This window comes from Mustelus asterias, chromosome 16, assembly GCF_964213995.1.
Source record: "Mustelus asterias chromosome 16, sMusAst1.hap1.1, whole genome shotgun sequence".
NCBI lineage: Eukaryota > Metazoa > Chordata > Chondrichthyes > Carcharhiniformes > Triakidae > Mustelus > Mustelus asterias.
Genome location: NC_135816.1, coordinates 11,600,850 through 11,623,927, shown reverse-complemented (window position 1 = coordinate 11,623,927; position 23,078 = coordinate 11,600,850). Strand labels below are relative to the sequence as shown.

General features: G+C 47.7%; 1 protein-coding gene across 1 annotated transcript in view; it reads right to left on the bottom strand.

Moving 5' to 3' along the window:
• Window positions 1-23,078, bottom strand: part of LOC144505449 (calcium/calmodulin-dependent protein kinase type II subunit alpha) — a 223,621-nt gene that overhangs the window by 116,396 nt on the left and 84,147 nt on the right. Inside the window, exon 3 of the mRNA XM_078231553.1 lies at window positions 9,754-9,813. Within this exon, the coding sequence (XP_078087679.1) occupies window positions 9,754-9,813 (60 nt within the window). The remainder of the gene's footprint in view (window positions 1-9,753; window positions 9,814-23,078) is intronic.

Below are 23,078 nucleotides of genomic sequence, written 5' to 3'. Positions count from 1 at the left end.
CTGTGCCCTGTTTGAGAGCACATTTCCACTCCATCTGACGAGGGAGCAGCGCTCCAAAAGCTAATGGTATTTGCTACCAAATAAACCTGTTGGACTTTAGCCTGGTGTTGTTAAAACTCTTACTGTGTTCACCCCAGTCCAACGCCGGCATCTCCACATCTATTCTCTCTCCACAGGCGCTGTCAGACCTATAAGCCCATAAGATATTGGAACACAATTAGGCCATTCGGCCCATCGAGTCTGCTCTGCCATTCAATCATGGCTGATATGATTCTCATCCCCATTCTCCTGCCTTCTCCCTGTAACCCTTTATTCCATTATTGATCAAGAATCTATCTATTTGTGCCTTAAAGACACTCAAGGACCCGGCCTCCACAGCCCTCTGTGGCAATGAGTTCCATAGATTCACCACCCACTGGCTGAGGAAATTCCTCCTCATTTCAGTTTTAAAGGAGTGTCTCTTCACTCTGAGGTTGTGCCCTCGAGTTCTAGTCTCTCCCACTAATGGAAACATCTTCTTCACGTCCACTCTTATCGAGGCCTTTCTGTCAGTTTCCATTAGACATGCTGTGATTTTCCAGCATTTTCCTGTTTTTGTTTCAGATTCCATCTTCCGCAGTAACTTGCTTTCGGTAATAGTGACCATGCCACGACTGAGACTGTTGCAAAACCCTGAATAGTTGACCAATGTCCTTTTGGGGAGGGAATCTACTGTTCTTCCCCAGTCTGCCTGGACGCCACACCCTCGGCAATGGGGTTGACTCTCACTTGACCTCTGAATTGGTCAGGGGAACCTCGCAGTTGTATTCAAACAGTGACGCGCAACCTCCTCCTCAAGAGGAGTTTGGAATGGGTAACAATGGTGTTTTCTCCAGTGATGCCCACACCCTGAAAATACACAAAACAAACCCCATTCTCCTCTCCCTCGTGGCCCGTAGCATTGCTGGAAAATACCAGCAGGTCTGACAGCATCTGCGGAGAGAGAATAGAGCCAACGTTTCGAGTCTGGATTATCCTTTGTCAGAGCTGAAGATAAAGAAAATGCATTTTCTCCAGTTGCCTGTCTACTTGTTATTCAAAATGCCATCACGGCCTCTGCAGCTGCCACTGTCTCTGCCCAAAAAAACAATTCTGAAAAAATAATTTCTTCTAATTCAAGAGATGAACATTTGTATGGCGCCTATCGTGTACTCAGTCTATCCCAATGCACTTCTCAGCCAATGGAGTGAGTTTTTGTTTGTGTTGTCCCTTGTAGGATTGGATTCCGAGAATGGTGTAGCTCAGAGAGAGGCCATTTGGTCCATCCTCAGTCTGTGCTGGCTCCTTCGAAAGGCAATCCAGTTAGTCCCACTCCCCCCAGTCCTGCCCCATATCTCTGCAATACTTTCTCCTTCAAGAGTTCATCCAATTCCCTTTCAAAGGCTGCTATTGAATCTGTTTTCACCAGGTAGCACATTCCAAATCCTAACCATGCGTCGCATAAGAAATTTTCTCCTTATTTCACCTCTGGTTCTTCTGCCAATCACTCTAAACCCTTTAGTTAGCTCCCCTTCAGCCACAGGAAGTCATTTCTTTGATTTATCTAAACACTTTGTTATTTTAAAGACCTCTGTCAAAGCTCCCCTTAACTTTCACCGCTCTACACAGAACAACACATCCCTGAAGGTGGCAGGACAAAAGGTTAAATCACACAGGATCAAGGGTGAACTAGCAAGATGGATTCAGAACTGGCTTGGCCATAGAAAGGAGTCTAACAAAGTGTTGTTAGACTCCTTACTGTGTTTACCCCAGTCCAACGCCGGCTTCTCCACATCTTGGCCATAGAAGGCAGAGGGTAGTGATGTAGGGGTATTTTTCTGAATGGAGGTCTGTAACTAGTGGTGTTCCGCAGGGATCAGTGCTGGGACCTCTGCTGTTTGTGATATATACAAATGATTTGGAAGAAAATGTAGCTGGTCTGATTAGCAAGTTTGCAGATGATACTAAGATTGCTGGAGTTGCGGATAATGATGAAGATTGTCAGAACATACAGCAGGATATAAATAGGTTGGAGAATTGGGTGGAGAAATGGCAGATGGAATTTAATCCAGACAAATGTGAGGTGATGCATTTTGGTAGATCCAATTTAGGTGGGAGCTATAAAATAAATGGCAGAACCATCAGGGGCGTGGACACACAGAGAGATCTGGGCGTACAGGTCCTCAGATCCTTAAAAGTGGCAGCACAGGTGGAAAAGGTGGTGAGGAAAGCATATGGCACGCTTGCCTTCATCAGCCGGGGCATCGAGTATAAAAATTGGCAAATTGTGTTACAGTTTTATAAAATGTTGGTTTGGCCACTATTGGAATACTGTGTCCAATTCTGGTCGCCATGCTACTAGAAGGATGTGGTGGCTTTGGAGGGAGTACAGAAAAGGTTTACCAGGATGTTGCCTGGTATGGAGGGTATTAGCTATGAGGAGAGACTGGATAAGCTGGGACTGTTTTCCTTGGAGCAGCGAGACTTGAGAGGGGACATGCTAGACGTGTACAACGTTATGTGGGGCGTAGAGAGGGTGGATGGGAAGGCACCTTTTCCATTAGTAGTGGGATAATAACCAGGGAGCAGAGATTTATGGTAAGAGATAGAAGGGGATGTGAGGAAAAGCTTTTTCACACAGTAGGTGGTGGGAGTCTGGAACTCACTGCCTGAAAGGGTGGTTGAGTCAGAAATTCTCGTAGCATTTAAGAAGTGTTAAGATATTCATTCGTAACCTCCAGGGCTACGGGCCAAGTGCTGGAAATGAGATTAGTGTAGTCAGATATTTGTTGACTGGCATGGACACAATGGGCCGAATGGCCTTCTTCTGTGCTGTAAACGTCTCTGAATCTACGAAACACCAGCTTCTCCAGTCAAACCAGGTAATTATTATCTCTTATGCCTGGAACCATCCTGGTAAATCTCTTTTCTACCCTCTCCAACATCCCCACTCCCTTCCTGAAATGTGGGGCTCACGGCTCTCCAGCTGGGGGTGAACCAGTGCTTTATATCGGATGTCGGAAACGCAGCAGCCAAGCTATGCTCAGCAAGATCCCAGCACCAGCAACAAAATAATGACTAGATAATGGTGGGAGTGTGGGTCAGGAAGAGGTGGTTCGTGGAATAGGTCCACCCAGAGTTGGCAACCTCACTGGGTTCGAGTACAAGCTCCTTTGTAATGCTTATACCCAGAAAGCTCTGCTGCAAAGATGAAGATCTGGCCAACCTGGGGAGGGCACTAGAGAGGAAATGTGCTGGCTCAGGGTCCCAGGCCGAGTGTTGAGTGTCCATGAACTGCAGCGTTGAGGAATTGTGAAAATGCGGTGGGAACAGAGCTACAGGAAGTGCTGAAATGCCACCAGGCGGCTTTCCTTGTTTATGATCATGATGCAGAGTGACAGGCAATGACAGACTGGAAGAACATCATTGGAACTGTCAAGATAAGGTTACGGTGTTGAAGCTACTGTCAGTTCTTTAGAAATTGAACAGGTTTCTGTGCAGTTATTCGGCTGCCTGTGAATTGTTTCTCTATTCTGTGGAGGGGAGCAGGGTGGGGGGTCAGTCCGCAGTCGGTTCAGTGTCAGCTAATCCTTGCTCACCTGGTCGAAGCTCTCACCTTGAGACAGCTTGGACAGATTGCAGCCACTTCAGTACTCTCCGCATTGACTCACCCCAGGCCTCACTCTCTCCACCCCCCCCCAATACTCTCCACCCCGCCACACTCTCCCCACACTCTCTCCCCCTTACTTTCTCCCTCACACTATCCCCACCCCTCCCCCTCACTCTCGCCCCCTCACTCTCTGCATCCCCTCCCCCACACTCTCTCTCCCACACTCTCCCCATCCCTTCTCCACACTCTCTCCCACTCACTTTCTCCCTCACACTATCCCCACCCCTCCCCCACACTCCCCACACCCCTCCCCCTCACTCTCTCCCCCTCACTCTCTGCATCCCCTCCCCCACACTCTCTCCCCCACACTCTCTCCCCCACTCTCCCCACCCTTCCCCACACTCTCTCCCACTCACTTTCTCCCACACACTATCCCACCCCTCCCCCTCACTCTCTCCCCCTCACTCTCTACATCTCCTCCCCCACACTCTCTCCCCCACACTCTCCCCACCCCTTCTCCACACTTTCTTCCCCACACTTTCTTCCCCACACTCTCTCCCCCACACTCTCTCCCCCACACTCTCTCCCCCACACTCTCTCCCCCACACTCTCTCCCCCACACTCTCTCCCCCACTCCCCCACACTCTCTCCCCCACACTCTCTCCCCCACACTCTCTCCCCCACACTCTCCACTCTTCCCCCACACTCTCTTCCCCACACTCTCCCCACCCCTCCTCCACTCTATCTCCCCCTCACTCTCTCCACTCTCTCCCCACACTCTCCCCACCCCTCCCCCACACTCTCTCCCCCTCACTTTCTCCACTCTCTCCCCCACACTCTCTCCCCCACACTCTCTCCCCCACACTCTCTCCCCCACACTCTCCACTCTCTCCCCCACACTCTCTTCCCCACACTCTCTCCCTCACTATTCCCACCCCTCCCCCACACTCTACCCACCCCTCCCCCACACTCCCTTCCCCTCACTCTCTGCATCCCCTCCCCCGCACTCTCTCCCTGACACTCTCCCTGACACTCTCCTCACCCCTCCCCCACACTCTCTCTATTTTCTGCCCCTCACTCTCTCCATCCCTCCCCCTCACTCTCTCCATCCCTCCCCCACACTCTCTTGCTCACACTCTCTCCCTCACTCTCTCCACACTCTCTCCAACGCCCCCACCTCCCCCCCCCCACCCTCTCTCCACTCTCACCCCCTCACTTTCTTATTATGCACCAAAGGAAAAAACTGCTCCCATGGTTACCAGACAGGTAGTATTCACCTCGGGGCCTACAACACCTGCCCAGGTAAAGTTACAGGTTTAAATACTCCCGTTAGCCCCTTCCCACTGGCCACTCACTCAATAAAGCAGCTTGTACTCCATGAGGTACACGGGGAGATCTGTTGATGATTCCCCATGGCCTTTGTGGTCATCGTAACATCCCTCACCCCTTAGGTTCGCTTTTCTCTCTGTACCCCCGTTTCGAGGAGGTCATTATGGTTGCTTGTGTTTGGGCAGAGTCCCATCGAAGGCAGAACTGGGTTGGGCAGCATAAACCGAACAGGAGACCTTCGTTTCTGGAAGGGTTCGCTGAGTTACCGATGTGGGTTCCTCCTCAGGTTCTGCTTCTGCCCAGGGGCTTGATTGTTCAGCCTCCATTTCCAAGTCCGTACCTTCACTCTCCCAAGAAGCTCACGTGGAGTCAGTTAGGGCTGACACATCTTCATGGCCAGTAGTGAGGACTGCTCGGGCATCGATTCCCTGGCTCTGAGATGGTTCGAGCATTTCTTTAAGATTTTACCCTGACCTTGTAAGATACTGGCCCCATTTCCTACATCATGATCGCAGGGACTGAACTGGGACCATCCCTGAAGTTTCTCACGTGAACCAGATCACCCGTTGTAAAAATGCTCTCTGTCCTTGCAGAATCAAAGTTTTGTTTTTGTTTTTTTTGTTGGGACTTCACTCTCCTCAGGGAGTTTAGCAATAGCTGCTCCATCTGCTCTGAAGCCATTGTCCCATCAACAGCACCGCTGGAGCAACGCCTGTTGTTTTTTGCAGAGTGGTCCTATAATTGGGCAAAAAGGTCATCTCGACTCGAACCGTTGGCTCCATTCTCTCCCCACAGATGCTGTCAGACCTGCTGAGAGTTTCCAGCATTTTCTGTTTTTGTGTCGGGTTTAAGAACAGGGACAATGGGAGTTCTGAGCTTATCATACCCAAGGCCTTATCATACCCAAGCTTGCAAGGTGTCCTAGTTTAATTTCCACCTTCTCCAGCAGGGAGTAAGAGACTGACCTGTCTCTCAAGTACCTATGTGTAGCTTTGGGGTCCACATAGATCTCGGCGTTGGTTTCTTCTATTTACTCCAGGCCCTGCTGGAAAATTCCAGAGTATCCATTGATAACCTGGTTCAGCCACCCCACACGTAACCAGAAGATCCCCATCCATTGAGCTGGATCTGTTGGAGCCAATCTCTCTCCATAAGGCCTGGTCTGTGCCACCATACAACAATGAGTAGGAAATGAGCTGATTGCTGTCTGTAAGTCACTGAGGCTACTATTTATAAAGGTTCCCCCATGTAAGACCTTTGCATCTTCCAAACTCAGGAGTTGGGTGCCCGATTGGAGGTGCTTATATATCTGTTCTCCGATAACGGAAACTACAGCTCTCCTGTCCACCTCCAGCTTTAAGGGATGGCCATTCACGAGTAATTCCACCATTATTGGGGCAACTTTGTTGTCACAATACGATTCAGTTGTAGTGTCCCTGTCTCTGGAAGAGGGGATGCCTATATGGTATGCTCAGCTCCCAACCTCGGGTTTCTTCTAGACAGCACGCATCATGCCTGTTCCCAAACATCACCTAGGCTGAGTCCCTTGACAGTGCTTGCAATAGTCTGTCAACTGGCAACCACACCTTTCTGGAGTATGTTCTTTAATACTCATCGTGGGCACTGTCATTCCTTTACTGTCTGGTGGTGACATTAAGGTTCCTATCGCAAATGGGATTGACAAGGCTATCTATCATTTTTTTAAAGTCCAAATTGGGTTCTGCCAACAGCATCTTTTGGATACTCCAGGTCAGTTATGCCACATACCAATCTGTCCCACAACATTTCATTAAGAGGCGGTCAAAATTTGCAACCTAGCCAAGAACTCAGTGACAGGTTTCCCAGGGGTGGTCCCAGCCATGTTGAAGCAGTATCTCTGGAGAATTACCCAAGGCTCGGTTCACTGTTTTTTTTTATGATGTGGAGATGCCGGCGTTGGACTGGGGTAAACACAGTAAGAAGTCTCACAACACCAGGTTAAAGTCCAACAGGCTTATTTGGTGGCAAAAGCCACTAGCTTTCGGAGCGCTGCTCCTTCGCCAGGTGAGTGGGAGTTCTGTTCACAAACAGGGCATATAAAGCCACAAACTCAATTTACAAAATAATGATTGGGATGCGAGTCTTTACAGGTAATCAAGTCTTAAAGGTACAGACAATGTGAGCGGAGAGAGCGTTAAGCACAGGTTAAAGAGATGTGTATTGTCTCCAGACAGGACAGTTAGTGAGATTTTGCAAGCCCAGGCAAGTTGTTATGGGGTTTACAGATAGTGTGACATGAACCCAAGATCCCGGTTGAGGCCGTCCTCATGTGTGCGGAACTTGGCTATCAGTCTCTACTCAGCAACTCTGCTCTGTCGTGTGTCGTGAAGGCCACCTTGGAGAACGCTTACCCGAAGATCAGAGACCGAATGTCCATGACTGCTGAAGTGTTCCCCCACAGGAAGAGAACACTCTTGCCTGGTGATTGTCGAGCAGTGTTCATTCATCTGTTGTCGTAGCATCTGCATGGTCTCCCCAATGTACCATGCCTCGGGACATCCTTTCCAGGAAAGGATGTCCCGAGGCATGGTACATTGGGGAGGCCATGCAGACGCTACGACAACGGATGAATGAACACCGCTCGACAATCACCAGGCAAGAGTGTTCTCTTCCTGTTGGGGAACACTTCAGCGGTCACGGGCATTCGACCTCTGATCTTTGGGTAAGCGTTCTCCAAGGCGGCCTTCACAACACACGACAGCGCAGAGTCGCTGAGCAGAAACTGATAGCCAAGTTCCGCACACATGAGGACGGCCTCAACCGGGATCTTGGGTTCATGTCACACTATCTGTAACCCCCATAACGACTTGCCTGGGCTTGCAGAATCTCACTAACTGTCCTGTCTGGAGACAATACACATCTCTTTAACCTGTGCTTAACGCTCTCTCCACTCACATTGTCTGTACCTTTAAGACTTGATTACCTGTAAAGACTCGCATTCCGACCATTATTTTGTAAATTGAGTTTGTGTGTTTATATTCCCTGTTTGTGAACAGAACTCCCACTCACCTGATGAAGGAGCAGCGCTCCAAAAGCTTGTGGCTTGTGCTACCAAATAAACCTGTTGGACTTTAACCTGGTGTTGTGAGACTTCTTACTGTGTTTTTTTTTAACCAGGTCTACCACTTCATCGAACGTTTTTGAGTCAGGGGCATCTGGATAGATCGGATTTCTTATGACAAAGAAGGTCGGAGCCCCATGCACTGTCGCCACTATCGCCTTTTTGTCTCCTTCAATGTTGTTAGTATGGAAGAATCACAGAATCCCTCCAGTGCAGGAGACCGCCATTCGGCCCATCAAGTCTGCATCAATCACAATCCCACCCAGGCCCTATCCCCGCAACCCTATGCATTTACTCTAGCAAGTCCAACTGACACTAAGGAGCAATTGAGCATGGCCAATGCACCTAGCTTGCACATCTTCGGACAGCGGGAGGAAACCGGAGCACCGGGAGGAAACCCATGCAGACACGGGGAGAACGTGCAGTCTCCACACAGTGACTCAAGACGGGAATCGAACCCGGATCCCTGGCGCTGTGAGGCAGCAGTGCGTGAGGCAGCTGTGTCACTGTGCCGTCCCAAGAAGTAATGCGTGTGCTCTGTATGTTGAGTCCAGTCCTCCCCACTGGTTCATAGTTTCTCGAAAAGAGCGTAATGACCTATCCCTACGGGAGAAATTCTTGACTTTTGGAGGCTGTCCAGAGGGAAAGATGGGGATAATGTTTTTTTCCTCATCGCCAATGCAGTAAATCAGCCAAACACCCGTTTCCCATCACCAAACTTTGGAATGGAAAAGGCCGCTCCCCCAGCTTACAGCCTGGCAGTCTTTACCTCAGGACTTGTAACTCTGGCCCAGGTAAAGTTACAGGCTTAAAAACCCGTGCAGGCTGCTTCTCATTGGGTGAGTCTCCACCCACTCAATAAGGCGGCTTGTACTCCATGAAGCTCATGGGTAAATCTATCGATGGTCCTCCATGTCCTTTGTGTCCATCATTACAGTGACGTAGTCTAAAAATTACAGGAGTGACATTCGGAAACATTTCTCCATACAAAGGGTGGTAGAAGTCTGGAACTCTCTTCTGCAAACAACAATTTGGTGTAGTGTTGAATTGTTCTGTGTTTGAATAAGCGAGTCTGGTCACTGATCTAGGCTCACTGAGCTTGATTGGTTAAGCCTGGGTGTGGACTGAGAGATAAGTAAACAGATGCCACGGAAGCCGCGAGAAGCCACAGCTGGGATAAGCACGAGTATGTTAAAACTATTGTAAGTGAACACATTGTAAACGTAGAAGCTAATGTCATCTCAGCCTTGCTGTGAGATTATAAAATATTCAGCAGCTGGGTCAAATGTTAACTTTAAGACCGAAAATGATAGATTTCTGTTAACCAAAGGTATTAATAATGGGTGCAAAGATAAGTAGTTGGAATAAATGGCCTCCTCCTGTTCCTACAATTTATTTAAATGAACATGAATTCTCTCTTTTTAAAGTGTATGATGCACCATCAATCGAGCAAAGACTAGTTTGTACGCAAGAACAAATAGGCTTTTGTTAGCAAAAGACTTGGAGCACACCCATGCCGATGAACTGGTCCAGAGACTGAGGCAGGGGGGTGGGGAGCAGTCGCCTTTATACCTGGACCAGGGGGGGGAGGAGTCTCGGGCAGGGCCGGCAGGGATGTGTCCAGGCATGTCACATATACAGGTAATAAGCTAACAGTGGTTTACCGCAGTGTATTATTGTTGCCATCGTCTCTTACCGATATTGGGGTGCTTGAGGGAACGGCAAATCCGTGCTTCTCTCTCCAGTTTCTGGTGATCTGAAACAAAATGGTAGATTTGATTACCGGCACATTCGAGATTCCACCACTCCAATACCAGGCGCTCGCTATCACTTCCCAGCACGGTGTTGTAAATTCCGACAGCTTTTTTAAAACACAAAAGGAAAAAAATGATCAGCCTCCTCCCCCGACAGATCCTCTTTATGGCACAATGGCACAGTGGGTTGGCACTGCTACCTCACAGCACCAGGGACCGGGGTTCAATTCTCAGCTTGGGTCACTGTCAGTGCGGAGTCTGCACATTCTCCCCGTGTCTGCGTGGGTTTCCTCCGGGTGCTCCGGTTTCCTCCCACAGTCCGAAAGAGGTGCTGGTTAGGTGCGTTGGCCATTCTAAATTTTCCCTCAGTGTGCCCGAACAGGCGCTGGAGTGTGGCGACTGGGGGATTTTCGCAGTAACTTTGTTGCAGTGTTAATGTAGGCCTACTTGTGACACTAATAAATAAACTTTACTTTTACTTTTCCTTTACTCTGATGTTGCTCATGGGGAGGTCTGGGGGTTCTGGACGTTTTGTGCTTTTTAAGTGCTTCCTTGGCCTGTGAGGGATCTGGCTTCAATTAGAAGCTGCAACTTCAATGCCTGGGCTCAGAGCAGAACTGAGTCTTTTCAATACTATTAAAATGAGCGAAAATATGCCAAAAACACCCATGGAGAAATCGAGTTGTTTGGTTCTCCTGTTTCCCTCAGTATAATGTGAATGGTTAAAACACTGTTCAGTGCGACTGACCTACAAGGACCTGAAAGTGACCCTAACTCGACCAGAACTCATGCACAACATCAGCTGATCTCAGTGTAGGGCTGTTAACAATGCTGCTACATCACACAAAACACTAAGAACAGACAAGGGAGACCATCTGGCCACCACCTCCAAGGCACAAGTCAGGATTGTGGTGGAATACTCCCCAATTTCATTTTTATTCATTCAGTGGGTGTGGGCATCGCTGGCTGGGCCAGCATTTATTGCCCATCCCTAATTATCCTTCAACTGAGTGGCCATTTCAGAGGGGATTTAAGAATCAACCACATTGCTGTGGATCTAAGTCTCAGTGAGTGGGCGAGGGTCTGGCAGATGGAGTACAATGTTGGTAAATGTGAGGTCATCCATTTTGGTCGGAATAACAGCAAAATGGACTATTATTTAAATGGTAAATAATTACAGCATGCTGCTGTGCAGAGGGACCTGGGTGTCCTTGTGCAGGAATCACAAAGTTGGTTTGCAGGTGCAGCAGGTAATTGAAAAGGCAAATGGAATTTTGTCCTTCATTGCCAGAGGGATGGAGTTTAAAAACAGCGAGGTTATGTTGCAGCTGTATAAGGTGCTGGTGAGGCCACACCTGGAGTATTGTGTACAGTTTTGGTCTCCTTACTTGAGAAAGGATATACTGGCACTGGAGGGGGTGCAGAGGAGATTCACTAGGTTGATTCCGGAGTTGAGAGGGTTGGAATAGGAGAGGAGACTGAGTAGACTGGAGCCAGACTCATTGGAATTCAGAAGAATGAGGGGAGGTCTTATAGAAACATATAAGATTATGAAGGGAATAGATAAGATAGAAGAAAGGAAGTTGTTTTCAATGGCGGGTAAAACTAGAACTAGGGGCATAGCCTCAAATTAAGGGGAAGCAGATTTAGGACTGAGTTGAGGAGGAACGTCTTCACACAAAGGATTGTGAATCTGTGGAATTCCCTGCCCAGTGAAGCAGTTGAGGCTACCTCATTGAATGTTTTTAAGGCAAGGATAGATAAATTTTTGAACAGCAAAGGAATTAAGGGTTATGGTGAGCGGGTGGGTAAGTGGAGCTGAGTCCACAAAAAGATCAGCCATGATCTTATTGAATGGTGGAGCAGGCTCGAGGGGCCAGATGGCCTACTCCTGCTCCTAGTTCTTATGTTCTTATATTCTTGTGATCTGGAATCACATGTAGGCCAGACCAGGTAAGGACGGCAGCTTTCCTTAAAGGACATTAGTGAAGCAGGTGGGTCTTTATGGCAATCGGCAATGGTTTCACGTTCAATATTACACATTCAATTCCAGAATTCAAATTTCAGCATCTGCCATGGTGGGATTTGTATCTGGCTCCCTAGACGCAATGGCCTTGTGGTATTATCACTAGACTATTAATCCAATAGGACGGCACGGTAGCACAGTGATTAGCACTGCTGCTTCAAAGCGCCAGGAACCCAGGTTCAATTCCCGGCTTGGGTCACTGTCAGTGTGGAGTTTGCACGTTCTCCCCGTGTCTGCGTGGGTTTCCTCCGGGTGTTCTGGTTTCCTCCCACATTCTGAAAAGCGTGCTGGTTAGGGTGCATTGATGTGAACAGGTGCTGGACTGTGGCGACTAGGAGAATTTCACAGTAACTTCATTGCAGTGTAAATGTAATCCTTTCTTGCGACTAATAAATAAACTTTAAACAGAAACTCAGCCAATGTTCTGGGGAGCTGGGTTCGAATCCTGCCACGGCAGATGGTGGAATTCGAATTGAATTGATTTGAATTCCATAAAAAATATCTGGAATTAAGAATCTACTGATGACCGTGACACCATTGTCAATTGTCGGAAAAACCCATCTGATTCACTAATGCCCTTTATTGCGAGACAGGGTAAGGACAGCAGATTTCCTTCCCTGAAGGACATTAATGAACCAGGTGGGCTTTCCCGATATCGATGATAATCTCAGTCACCGTTACTGAGACCAGTTTTTCAATTCCACATTTTAATTAATTGAATTTAAATTCTACCAGCCGCCGTGATGGGATTTGAACCCACGTCCCCCAGAGAATTAGTCTGGACACCTGGACCACCGACATTACCACTACACTACCATCTCCCAACATTTCCCAAAGGGCCTAATTTAAACAGAGAAAATTGGAGAAATATTTATAAGGAGAACACTTCCAGGTCTATAGGGAAGGAACAATGTGTGTGGGATTGATTGGAAATGGCACAGACGTGATGGGTTGAATGGCCTCCTTCCGTGATGAATTAAACACTGATTTCCCCGTTCTATGGTTCTGAAATCGAACAGCGGCAGTTACAGCCTTCTGACTATCCATTTGAAGTCATTATTCTTCCTTTAGTGTCACTCTGTTCCTGTTACATTCATTATATACTATGACAGTAGGAGCATTCTGCATGAATTACAGCTTGTTAGACGCGTTATTGTCCCCAGTGCTTGTTCAGAGCTCCTCCAGACACACACCACACTGCACAAACTGGCAGACTGACACTCATTACACAATCATTTCCAGCCTCTTCCACTTTGCGGGAGCTCTGGGTGCACCGGGAAGCAAGTAAACGTGGTCCTGATTAGTGCTACCAGTGTCTTAGAACATCCTGCAGCGCAGAAGGAGGCCATTTGGCCCAATGTTTCTGTGCTAGCTCTTTTGAAAGAGCTATCTAATTAGTCTTGCTCTTCCCCCGGAGACCATTATTTTCCTCGCTTCAAGTAATTATCCAATTCTCTTTTAAAAAATTGCTACTGAATCTGCTTCCACCTTCCTTTCAAGCCGCCCAATCCTGATTATAACTTGCTGCGTAAAAAAAATTCTTCTCATCTTCCTTCCCTCTTTGGCTAATTATCATAAATCTGTGTCCTCTGGTTATTGACCCTGTTGCCAACAGAAACTGTCTCCCCTCATTTCCTCCAACACAATCTCTCACAACACCGCTGCTAAATTTGCTCTTCACTTTATATTTCTTTAAGCTTCATTCACAGGATACGAACGGTACACGGCTGGATCAGCATTTTTATTGCCCATTCCCAATTGCCCCTTGAGAAGATGGTGGTGAGCTGCCTTCTTGAGCCGCTGCAATCCCTGTGGTGTGTAAGTGCTGTTAGGGAGGGCGTCCCAGGGCTAAATGAAGGAACGGTCAGGGTGGTGGTGTGTGCTCTGCGGCAGAAACGTTCAAGTGGTGGTGTTCCCCGTGCATCATCTGCTGCCCCTATCCTTCTGTTGTGGCCTTAATAGTTAACCGACCACAAGATAGGGTTTTGCAAATGTGCGGATGATAGGAAAAAGCGATGATTAAAGGAGGTGAGGAGTTCAACAGATTTTAATGTCTTTTGTGAATTTATTCATGGCATGTGCTGGCAAACCCAGCATCTATTTCCAATTCCTAATTGCCCTGGGGAAAGTGTTGGTGAGCTGCCTTCGTAAGTGCAACTCAGTGCATTATGAAACCATTTCAGACAATTAAGAATCATAGAATCCCTACAGTGCAGAAGAGGCCATTTGGTCCATCACGTCTGTACCGACTCTCTGACAGAGCATCCTATCCAGACCCTCTCCCCCAACCTACCCCTATAGTCCCACAAATTTACCACAGCTAATCCATCTAACATACATATCTTGGGACACTATGGGGCAATGTAGCATGGCCAATCCACCTAACCTACACATCTCTGGATGCTAAGATGCAATGTAGCATGGCTAATTCATCTAACCTACACATCTTGGGATACTATGGGGCAATTTAGCATAGCCAAACCACCTAACCTACACAGCTTTGGACTGTAGGAGGAAACCGGAGCACCCGAAGGAAACCCACGCAGACACAGAGAGAACATGCAAATGCTAGGCTGGGATTGAACCCAGGTCCTTGGAGCTGTGAGGCAGCAGTGCTAACCATTGTGCCACAGTGCCGCCCTGGTAAACAACTACATTACTTTTGGGTTTGGAGTCACGAGTAGGCTAGACCAGGTAAGGACGGCAGATTTCCTTCCCTAAAGGACATGAGTGAACCAGATGGGATTGGACAACACTTCAGCAGTTTGGCTGCCACCATTATGGATAACTGAATTCAAAAACGCATTTCCTATGCTGGGATCTCTATACATATCTTCTGATCATTAGTTCAGGCCTCCTGGTGACTTGAAGCAGTCACAAAACCACCATACTCCTGCAGCTCTGAGCCAGCGATAGGGCGGTGAGGCTTCAACGTACTCAGGTTGCAGGATGGAGACTGGGTGTATTGGGCAGGGAGTGTGCGGGGGCCGGGAGGGGGGGGGGGTGGTGGTGTGGGGGAAGCAGGCTTAAAGTTTGACCCAGATCTTTTACAAGAAGTGTGGTGCAAGTGTGAAACTCTCTCCCACAAAAAGCAGTGATGCAAACTCAATTAAGGATTTAAAATTCAAAACTAATAAGAGTTTTTGGGAAGGGTGTTGAGGGATAAGCAGCCAAGGTGGGAAGATGGTGTTAAGATGCCAATTAGCCACAATCTCACTGGCTGGCGGAGGAATAGGCTTGAGCGGCTGAATGGCCTCCTCCTGTTCATATGAAGTGGGCTAGCAGTGGATTCAGAGATTAGAAGCAGAGGACCACACCAAAGGAATGAGCAATAAAGGATGATCTTGTCAGCAATGCCCACCACGTTCCAGGAATAGATAAAGGAATGGACAGTGACCTCAGTGAGAATGATAACATGGAGAAGGGGGCTGTTGAGATACAGGGAGGGAGGATATGAGAATGATTACTATGCGTCAGCAAGTCTTTATTTACAACGTGCTGTGATACAAATAAAAGACTGAGAATGTTTGGAGGTAAACCAAGTTCTGGGGGCCAGTGGAAAATAAATGTGTCTATTTTTAACTTGGGAAGTGCGGTGCAGTGAGGGGCTGTGGCATCATCATTGGCATTCAGAGCAAGATCAGTTTAATCTTCCACTAACTCAGTGCCAGTACCTGTGAGAAACTAGAGAACCTTGGCAGTCTACTGTCAATCTCATCCAAATAAGAAACTGGAGCAGCAGAAGGCCATCCATGTGTGGATAAGTGTGAGCTTTCCACTTTGATGGAATATTAGGAAGACAGATTATTACTTGAATGGGTGTAAATTGGGAGAGGTGGATACACAGCGAGACCTTGGTGTCCTCGTGCATCAGTCGCTAAAAGTAAGCGTGCAGGTACAGCAGGCAGTAAACAAGACAAATAGTATGTTGGCCCACAGTCCAAATATGTGTGTGTTAGGTTGATTGGCCATGATAAATTGCCCCTTAATGTCAGGGGGATTAGGAGGGTAAGTTTGTGGGGTTACGGGGATAGGACAGGACCTGGGTGGGATTGTTGTCGGTGCAGGCATGATGGGCCAAATGGCCTCCTTCTGCACTGTAGATTCTATGATTCTATGAATCATAGCGAAGAAGATTTGAATATAGGGAAAGGATGTTTTGCTGCAATTGTATAGGGCATTGGTGAGGCTACACCTGGGGTATTATGTGCAGTTTTGGTGTCCTTGTCTGAGGAAGGATGTCCTTGCTATAGAGGGAGTGCAGCGAAGGTTTATTAGGCTGATTCCTGGGATGGCAGGTCTGTCATATGAGGAGAGACTAAGTCGGTTAGGATTATATTCACTGGAGTTTAGAATAGTGAGAGGGGGTCTCATAGAAACGTATAAAATTCTAATAGGGTTAGACAGGGTAGATTCAGAAAGAATGTTCCCAATGGTGGGGGAGTCCAGAACTAGGGAGCCATAGTTTGAGGATAAGGGGTAAACCTTTTAGGACTGAGGTGTGGAGAAATTTCTTCACCCAGAGAGTGGTGGAATTCACTACCACAGAAAGTAGTTGAGGCCAAAACGTTGTCTGACTTCAAGAAGAAATTAGATATAGCTCTTGGGGCTAAAGGGATCGAGGGATATTGGGGGGAAGGGGGGGATCAGGAAATTGAATTTGATGATCAGCCATGATCAAAATGAATGGCGGAGCAGGATCGAAAGGCCGAATGGCCTACTCCTGCTTCCAGTTTCTATTCAGTCCTTCGAGAGTGCTCCTTCACTCAACAAGATCATGGCTGATCTTCCATCTTAACCTCACTTTGGTGCATGTTCCCTCATATTGATAACTTTCATATCCAAAACTCTGGAAATCTCTGTCTTCATTTTTATCTCAATTCATTCACAGGATGTGGCCACCATTTGATATCCATCCCAAATTGTCCTTGAGAAGGTGATGGTCAGCCTTTGTGAATGGCAGCAGTGCATGTGGTGCAGGTACACCCACAGTGCTGTTAGGTCAGGGGGTCGGGGGCTGGTTAAGGTAGATGTGAAAACAGTAAGAGTTTTAACCACATCGGTTAAAGTCCAACAGGTTTATTTGGGAGCAAATACCATTAGCTTTCGGAGCGCTGCTCCATCGTCAGATGGAGTGGAAATGTCTATTTGGCAGCAAATACCATTAGCTTTCGGAGCGCTGCTCCTTCATCAGACGGAGTGGAAATGGAAAGGTAGATGTGAGCCAGGATGAGATTGAACAGTGGAACAGGTGCAAAGGGCTGAATGGCCTCCCCTCCCACTTCTACATTTCACTTCAAAGTGAACATTAGCAGCTTCTGATAGAAGTTACTGTTGACATGTTGAACCTGAGGAGGAAATTCCTGTTTTTGAGGTCACTAATATGAGGAACACATTGTATTAAACGTTTAAGTGAAGTAGATGGGTTTCTACAACAATCCAGCAGTTTCGTGTTCACCATCATGGATACACGGTGGTTCAGTGGGCTAGCACTGCTGCCTCACAGCGCCAGGGACCCGGGTACGATTCCTGGCCTCAGGTCACTGTCTGTGTGGAGTTTGCATGTTCTCCCCGTGTCTGCAAGGGTTTCCTCCGGGTGCTCCGGTTTCCTCCCACAGTCCAAAGATGTGCGGGTTAGGTGGCTTGGCCATGCTAAATTGGCCCTTAGTGTCAGGGGATTAGCAGGGTAAATATGTGGGGTGACAGGAATAGAGCCTGGGTGGGATGGTGGTCGGTGCAGGCTCGATGGGCCAAATGGCCTCCCTCTGCACTGTAGGGATTCTATGATTCTATGAATTCAAAAACACATTTTCCCGTGGTGGGATTTCTACTCATATCTTCTGATGATTGCACCAAATTATAACTTCCTTCAAGGCCTCCCTTGATTTACGAGGATGTTGCCAGAGTTAGGCCTGAGTTTTAGGGAGCGGTTGGCCAGACTAGGACTTTATTCCTTGGAATGTAGGAGAATGAGGGGTGACTTTATTGAGGTGTATAAAATCATGAGGGACAGAGATAAGATGAACACACATCGGCTGGGATTTTATGTCCTCACTCGTCCCGAAACCGTAAGATCCTGCCCGAGGTTCTCGGACCTTCCCATGCCCCACCCCACGCCGGCTCCGATTCCCGTGGCAGGCGGGCTGGTAAAATTCCGGCCATAGTCCTTTTTCCAAGGTAGGGGAATTGAAAACTAGAGGGCATAGGTTTAAGGTGAGGGGGGAAAGATTTAAAAGGGACCTGAGGGGCAACTTCTTCATGCAGAGGATGGTGTGTGTATGGAATGAGCTGCCAGAGAAAGTGGTTGAGGCGGGTACAAGAGCAACATTTTAAAAATATTTGGATAAGTACATGGATGGGAAAGGATTAGAGGGTTTTGGGCCAAATGTGGGCAACTGGGACTCGTTGGGAGGGCACCATGGACGGCATGGACCGGTTGGGCCGAAGGGCCTGTTTCCGTGCTATAATGCTCTTTGACTCTAAGACATAATGGGGAGGGCAGCACTTTCTGGGAGTGGGAAGACTTTCTTTGTCGTGTTTTCCAGGCTGGTAAGGTTTGAGACATTCCCAGCAGCTCATTGGAATTCTAAGCAATGACTCGAGAATTTTCGTCGCTCGGGATGAAGCAGCGCAGTGACAATGTCACAATTCCCTCCCTCGATCATCTCAACCTTTTGTTTTTAGTCAGCCTCTGTGAGCGATCCTGGTATTATTGTTCAGCTAAAGGCCAGTGGAACAGAGTTGTCATGCTTAAGGATGAAGCAGTCTATTGTAGCCTGGCATCTAATCATCCAGTACCTGAAGCCAGATCATAGTTTCTGACAGTACGTGTAATTCAAACGTCAAAGTCACTTGACAAAGGTGACCTCAGCCTCCTCGGATTTCCTAATGAGCTGAAAACTTAGCTTGTCGCTCTTTGGTACTTGGTGACCACTGGTAACCAGGAGTTTCGCTGCTGTGCCACAGAGGAAGTTTATTTTAATTGTCTCTCATTTTATCCCCAAGCTTGCTTTGAAACTTCTTCATCTATTTCCCCTGGAGTGCTGTCAGGATACAAAGGCAGTTACAGACTTGATGGCTTAATAGTACTGTTGCTGCGTTCTTCGTTCACAGAGGTACATTTACATAAGAACATAACATCTAGACTTTAGAAATAAGAGCAGAGGCAGCATTCCTACAAAGCCCCTCAACCTTGTCCCTGCCATTCAGTACGATCATAGTTGATCTTCAACCTTGGCCCCATTTTCTCGTCCCAACTATAAGACCATAAGACATAGGAGCAGAATTAGGCCACTCGGCCCATTGAGTCTGCTCCGCCATTCAATCATGGCTGATATTTTTCTCATCTCCATTCTCCTGCCTTTTACCCATAACCCCTGATCCCCTTATTAATCAAGAACCTATCTATCTCTGTCTTAAAGACACTCAATGAGCTGGCCTCCACAGCCTTCTGCAGCAAAGAGTTCCACAGATTCACCACTCTCTGGCTGGAGAAATTCCGCCTCATCTCTGTTTTAAAGGATCGTCCCTTTAGCCTAAAGTTGTGCCCTCTGGTTCTCATTTTTTCTACTAGTGGAAACATCCTCTCCACGTCCACTCTACCCAGGCCTCACAGTATCCTGTAAGTTTCAATAAGATCCCCCCTCATTCTAAATTCCAATAAGTACAGACCCAGAGTTCTCAACCGTTCCTCATACGACAAGCTCTTCATTCTAGGGATCATTCTTGTGAACCTCCTCTGGACCCTTTCCAAGGCCAACACATCCATCCTTAGATACGGGCCCCAAAACTGCTCACAATAGTCCAAACGGGGTCTGACCAAAGCCTTATACAGCCTCAGAAGTACATCCCTGCTCTTGTATTCTAGCCCTCTCGACATGAATGCTCACATTGCATTTGCCTTCCTAACTGCCGACTGAACCTGCACGATAACCTTAAGAGATTCTTGAACAATGACTCCCAAGTCCCTTTGTGTTTCTGATTTCCTAAGCATTTTCCCATTTAGAAAATAGTCTATGCCTCCATTTCTCCTTCCAAAGTGCATAACCTCACACTTTTCCACATTGTGTTCCATCTGCCACTTCTTTGCCCACTCTCCTAACCTGTCCAAGTCCTTCTGCAGCCCCCCTGCTTCCTCAATACTACCTGTCCCTCTACATATCTTTGTATCATCTGCAAACTTAGCAACAGTGCCTTCAGTTCCTTCCTCCAAATCGTTAGTGTATATTGTGAAAAGTTGTGGTCCCAGCACCGACCCCTGAGGCACACCACTAGTCACCGGCTGCCGTCCTGAGAAAGACCCCTTTATCCCCACTCTCTGCCCTCTGCCAGTCAGCCAATCCTCTGTCCGTGCCAGGATCTTACCCTTAACACCATGGGCACTTAACTTATTTAACAATTTCCTGTGCGGCACCTTGTCAAAGGCCTTCCGGAAATCTAAATAAATCACGTCCACTGGTTCTCCTTTATCTAAGTTCTCACATCTCCATGTGTTTCGATTCCCTTCGAGCTCAAAACCTTACAATCTCAGTCTTGAATATACTCAACGACTGAGCATTCACTGCCCCTTGGGATCGAGCCATCCCGCTCCAGAATTTATCATGGTAGATGCAGAGTCCCCACATGACACCCTCCCATCTGATTAAATGTCTCCCCCGCCTTCATACTCCTCTGGGGAGGGGGTATTAAGTACCCGCCCCCCCTCACCTCCCAGCGTCCACCTCACAGCTTGCTTACTTCCCAATTACCATCTGCAAACTTGGATACATTGCACCTGGACCCTTTACCTAAGTTGTTCATGCAGATTGCAAATTGCTGAGGCCTCAGCACTGACCCGTGAGACACCGCACGAGTTTAACAGCCTGCCGACTGAGGAAAATGACCCTTCTATTCCTGATCTCTGCTTCCTATTCACTAACCAATCCACTGCCATCTGCAACTCCCATCAGCCCTTATCCCATGCAACAGCCTTCATGTGACACCTTATTGAATGCCTTCTGAAAATTTCAATATGCCAAATCCCCGCGAGTTACATTCTCTAAAACTCTTCATAGGTTTAGGGATAGGAACACAGGAATTAGGACCGAAGGAGTGGACAAGCCAGCCCTTCGAGCCTGCTCCGCCATTCAACATGGTCATGGCTGATCTTATCCTGGTCTTAGCTCCACTTTCCTGCCTGTTCCCATCGCCCTTTATCTCGCTTTTCCTTAGAAACATACCTGTCTCTTTCTTGAGTCTGTTGATTGATTTTGCCTCCACTGCACTGTGGGGCAGCAAGTTCCACAGATCCACAACCCTCTGCGAGAAGTAGTTCCTCCTCATTTCAGTTTTGAACCTACCTCCTCTCACTCTATGGGTGGGATTTTATGGCGTCACTCAAACGAGACCTGAAATTCCTGCCTGATGTCAGCGGACATTCCGTTGTCCGCCGCTCACCCGCTCCGATTGTGTGGCGGGCGGGGTGGTAGAATTCTGGCGTATGTCTATGGCTGTTCTCGACTGTTCCACAAGGGGGAACACCTGTTCAATGTCCACCTTATCAATCCCTTTTAGCTTTTATATACCTCAATCAAATCCCCCCTCATTCTTCTGGACTCCAGTGAATACAAGCCCAAACTATCTGACCGCTCCTCGTATGACACCCTTTCATCCCTGGAATCAATCTGGTGAACTGTGATTTGTCAACCACAATTTCCCTCTCATTATCACTTTACGATTTTCTAAGTGCCTTGTTACCAACACATTGAATAATAGATTCCCACATTTTTCCAATGACTGATGTCAGGTGAACTGGTCTATAGTTTCCTGCTCTCTCTCTCTCTCCTTTGCTTGAACAGTGATATTACATTAGCTACTTTCCAATCTTGGCTTAAAGGTCACACTTTTGACCTGAGTCAGAAAGTTTGAGACTTCAGAATGAGATCTAGGACTGACACTGCCAGTGCAGTCTTGAGGGAGTGCTGCACTGTCAAGAGGTCAAGGAACTTCCACTTGACTCCATGACCTTTGCTGCAGTCAATGAACAAAGTCCTGTATGTCCACAACCTGGCACTTGTGCCAAGTTGCAGCCCCCACAGCTCATCCCAATTGTACTTCCCACTTTATTGTCCATCCCGGGATAAAATATTCCACAAACTTCTGACTGAAAATATTTTGCCGTTTTCCGCCTCACACCCTGGTTTCCAGCTGCCCCTCAGTGGACGGCTCTCCCTCAGGCAAATTATAGGCAGTGACGGGTTCGATTGTTAAAAAAATTCATTTGTGGGGCATGGGTGTCGCTGGCTGGCCAGCATTTATTACCCATCCCTAGTTGCCCTTGGAGGGCAATTGAGAGTCAACCACATTGCTGTGGCTCTGGAGTCACATGTAGGTCAGACCAGGTAAGGATGGCAGATTTCCTTCCCTAAAGGACATTAGTGAACCAGATGGGTTTTTCCGACAATTGGCAATGACTTCATGGTCATCAGTAGATTCTTAATTCCAAATATTTTTTATTGAATTCAAATTCCACCATCTGCCAGGTTCGAACCCGGGTCCCCGGAACGTTAGCGGATTTTCTAGACTAATTGTCTGGCGATAATACCACTAGGCCATCGCCTCCCCTATTGCAGGCACTCTGAGAGCAGTACCCTGGCTGACACTCCCAGTGCAGTACCGAGGGAGTGCTGCACTGCAGCAGCTGATCTCCATCAGACAAGCTTCTAAACCAAAGTTCTGCTGGTCCTGTCAGGTAGATATAAAAGATCCCGTGGCACCATTTGAGGAATAGTGAGGGAATATGTGTTTTTAAGAACACAAACGATTGAGAGAAAAAGAACTTGCATTTCTACAAATCCTTTCAGGGCATCAACTGAAGCTTTACGTTCAATAACAGAAAATGCTGGAACATCTCAGCAGGCCTGACAGCATCTGTGGAGAGAGAATAGAGCCAACGTTTCGAATCTGGATGGATTATAAGAATGGCCCCCTCGTTCAGTCTCCCTCACTGATGGAAAACACTAACGTCGACCCTATCAAACCCTTTGTAAACATTTGAAAGCTCTTTGTCAGATTGCGCCTCCCCCTCCCCCTCCCCTCAGCCTTCTCTTTTCTGGAGTAAACATCCCCGGCCTGTGCAGTCTGATAAAGTGCTGCTCTGCTGTGAATTTGATGCAATCCTGTGTTTGTTTGAAGTGACACTTGGGAGACTGTGCATGGAGGGGGTGTAAGTAAAACTGCTACACATTCCTCCCACACGCGTCC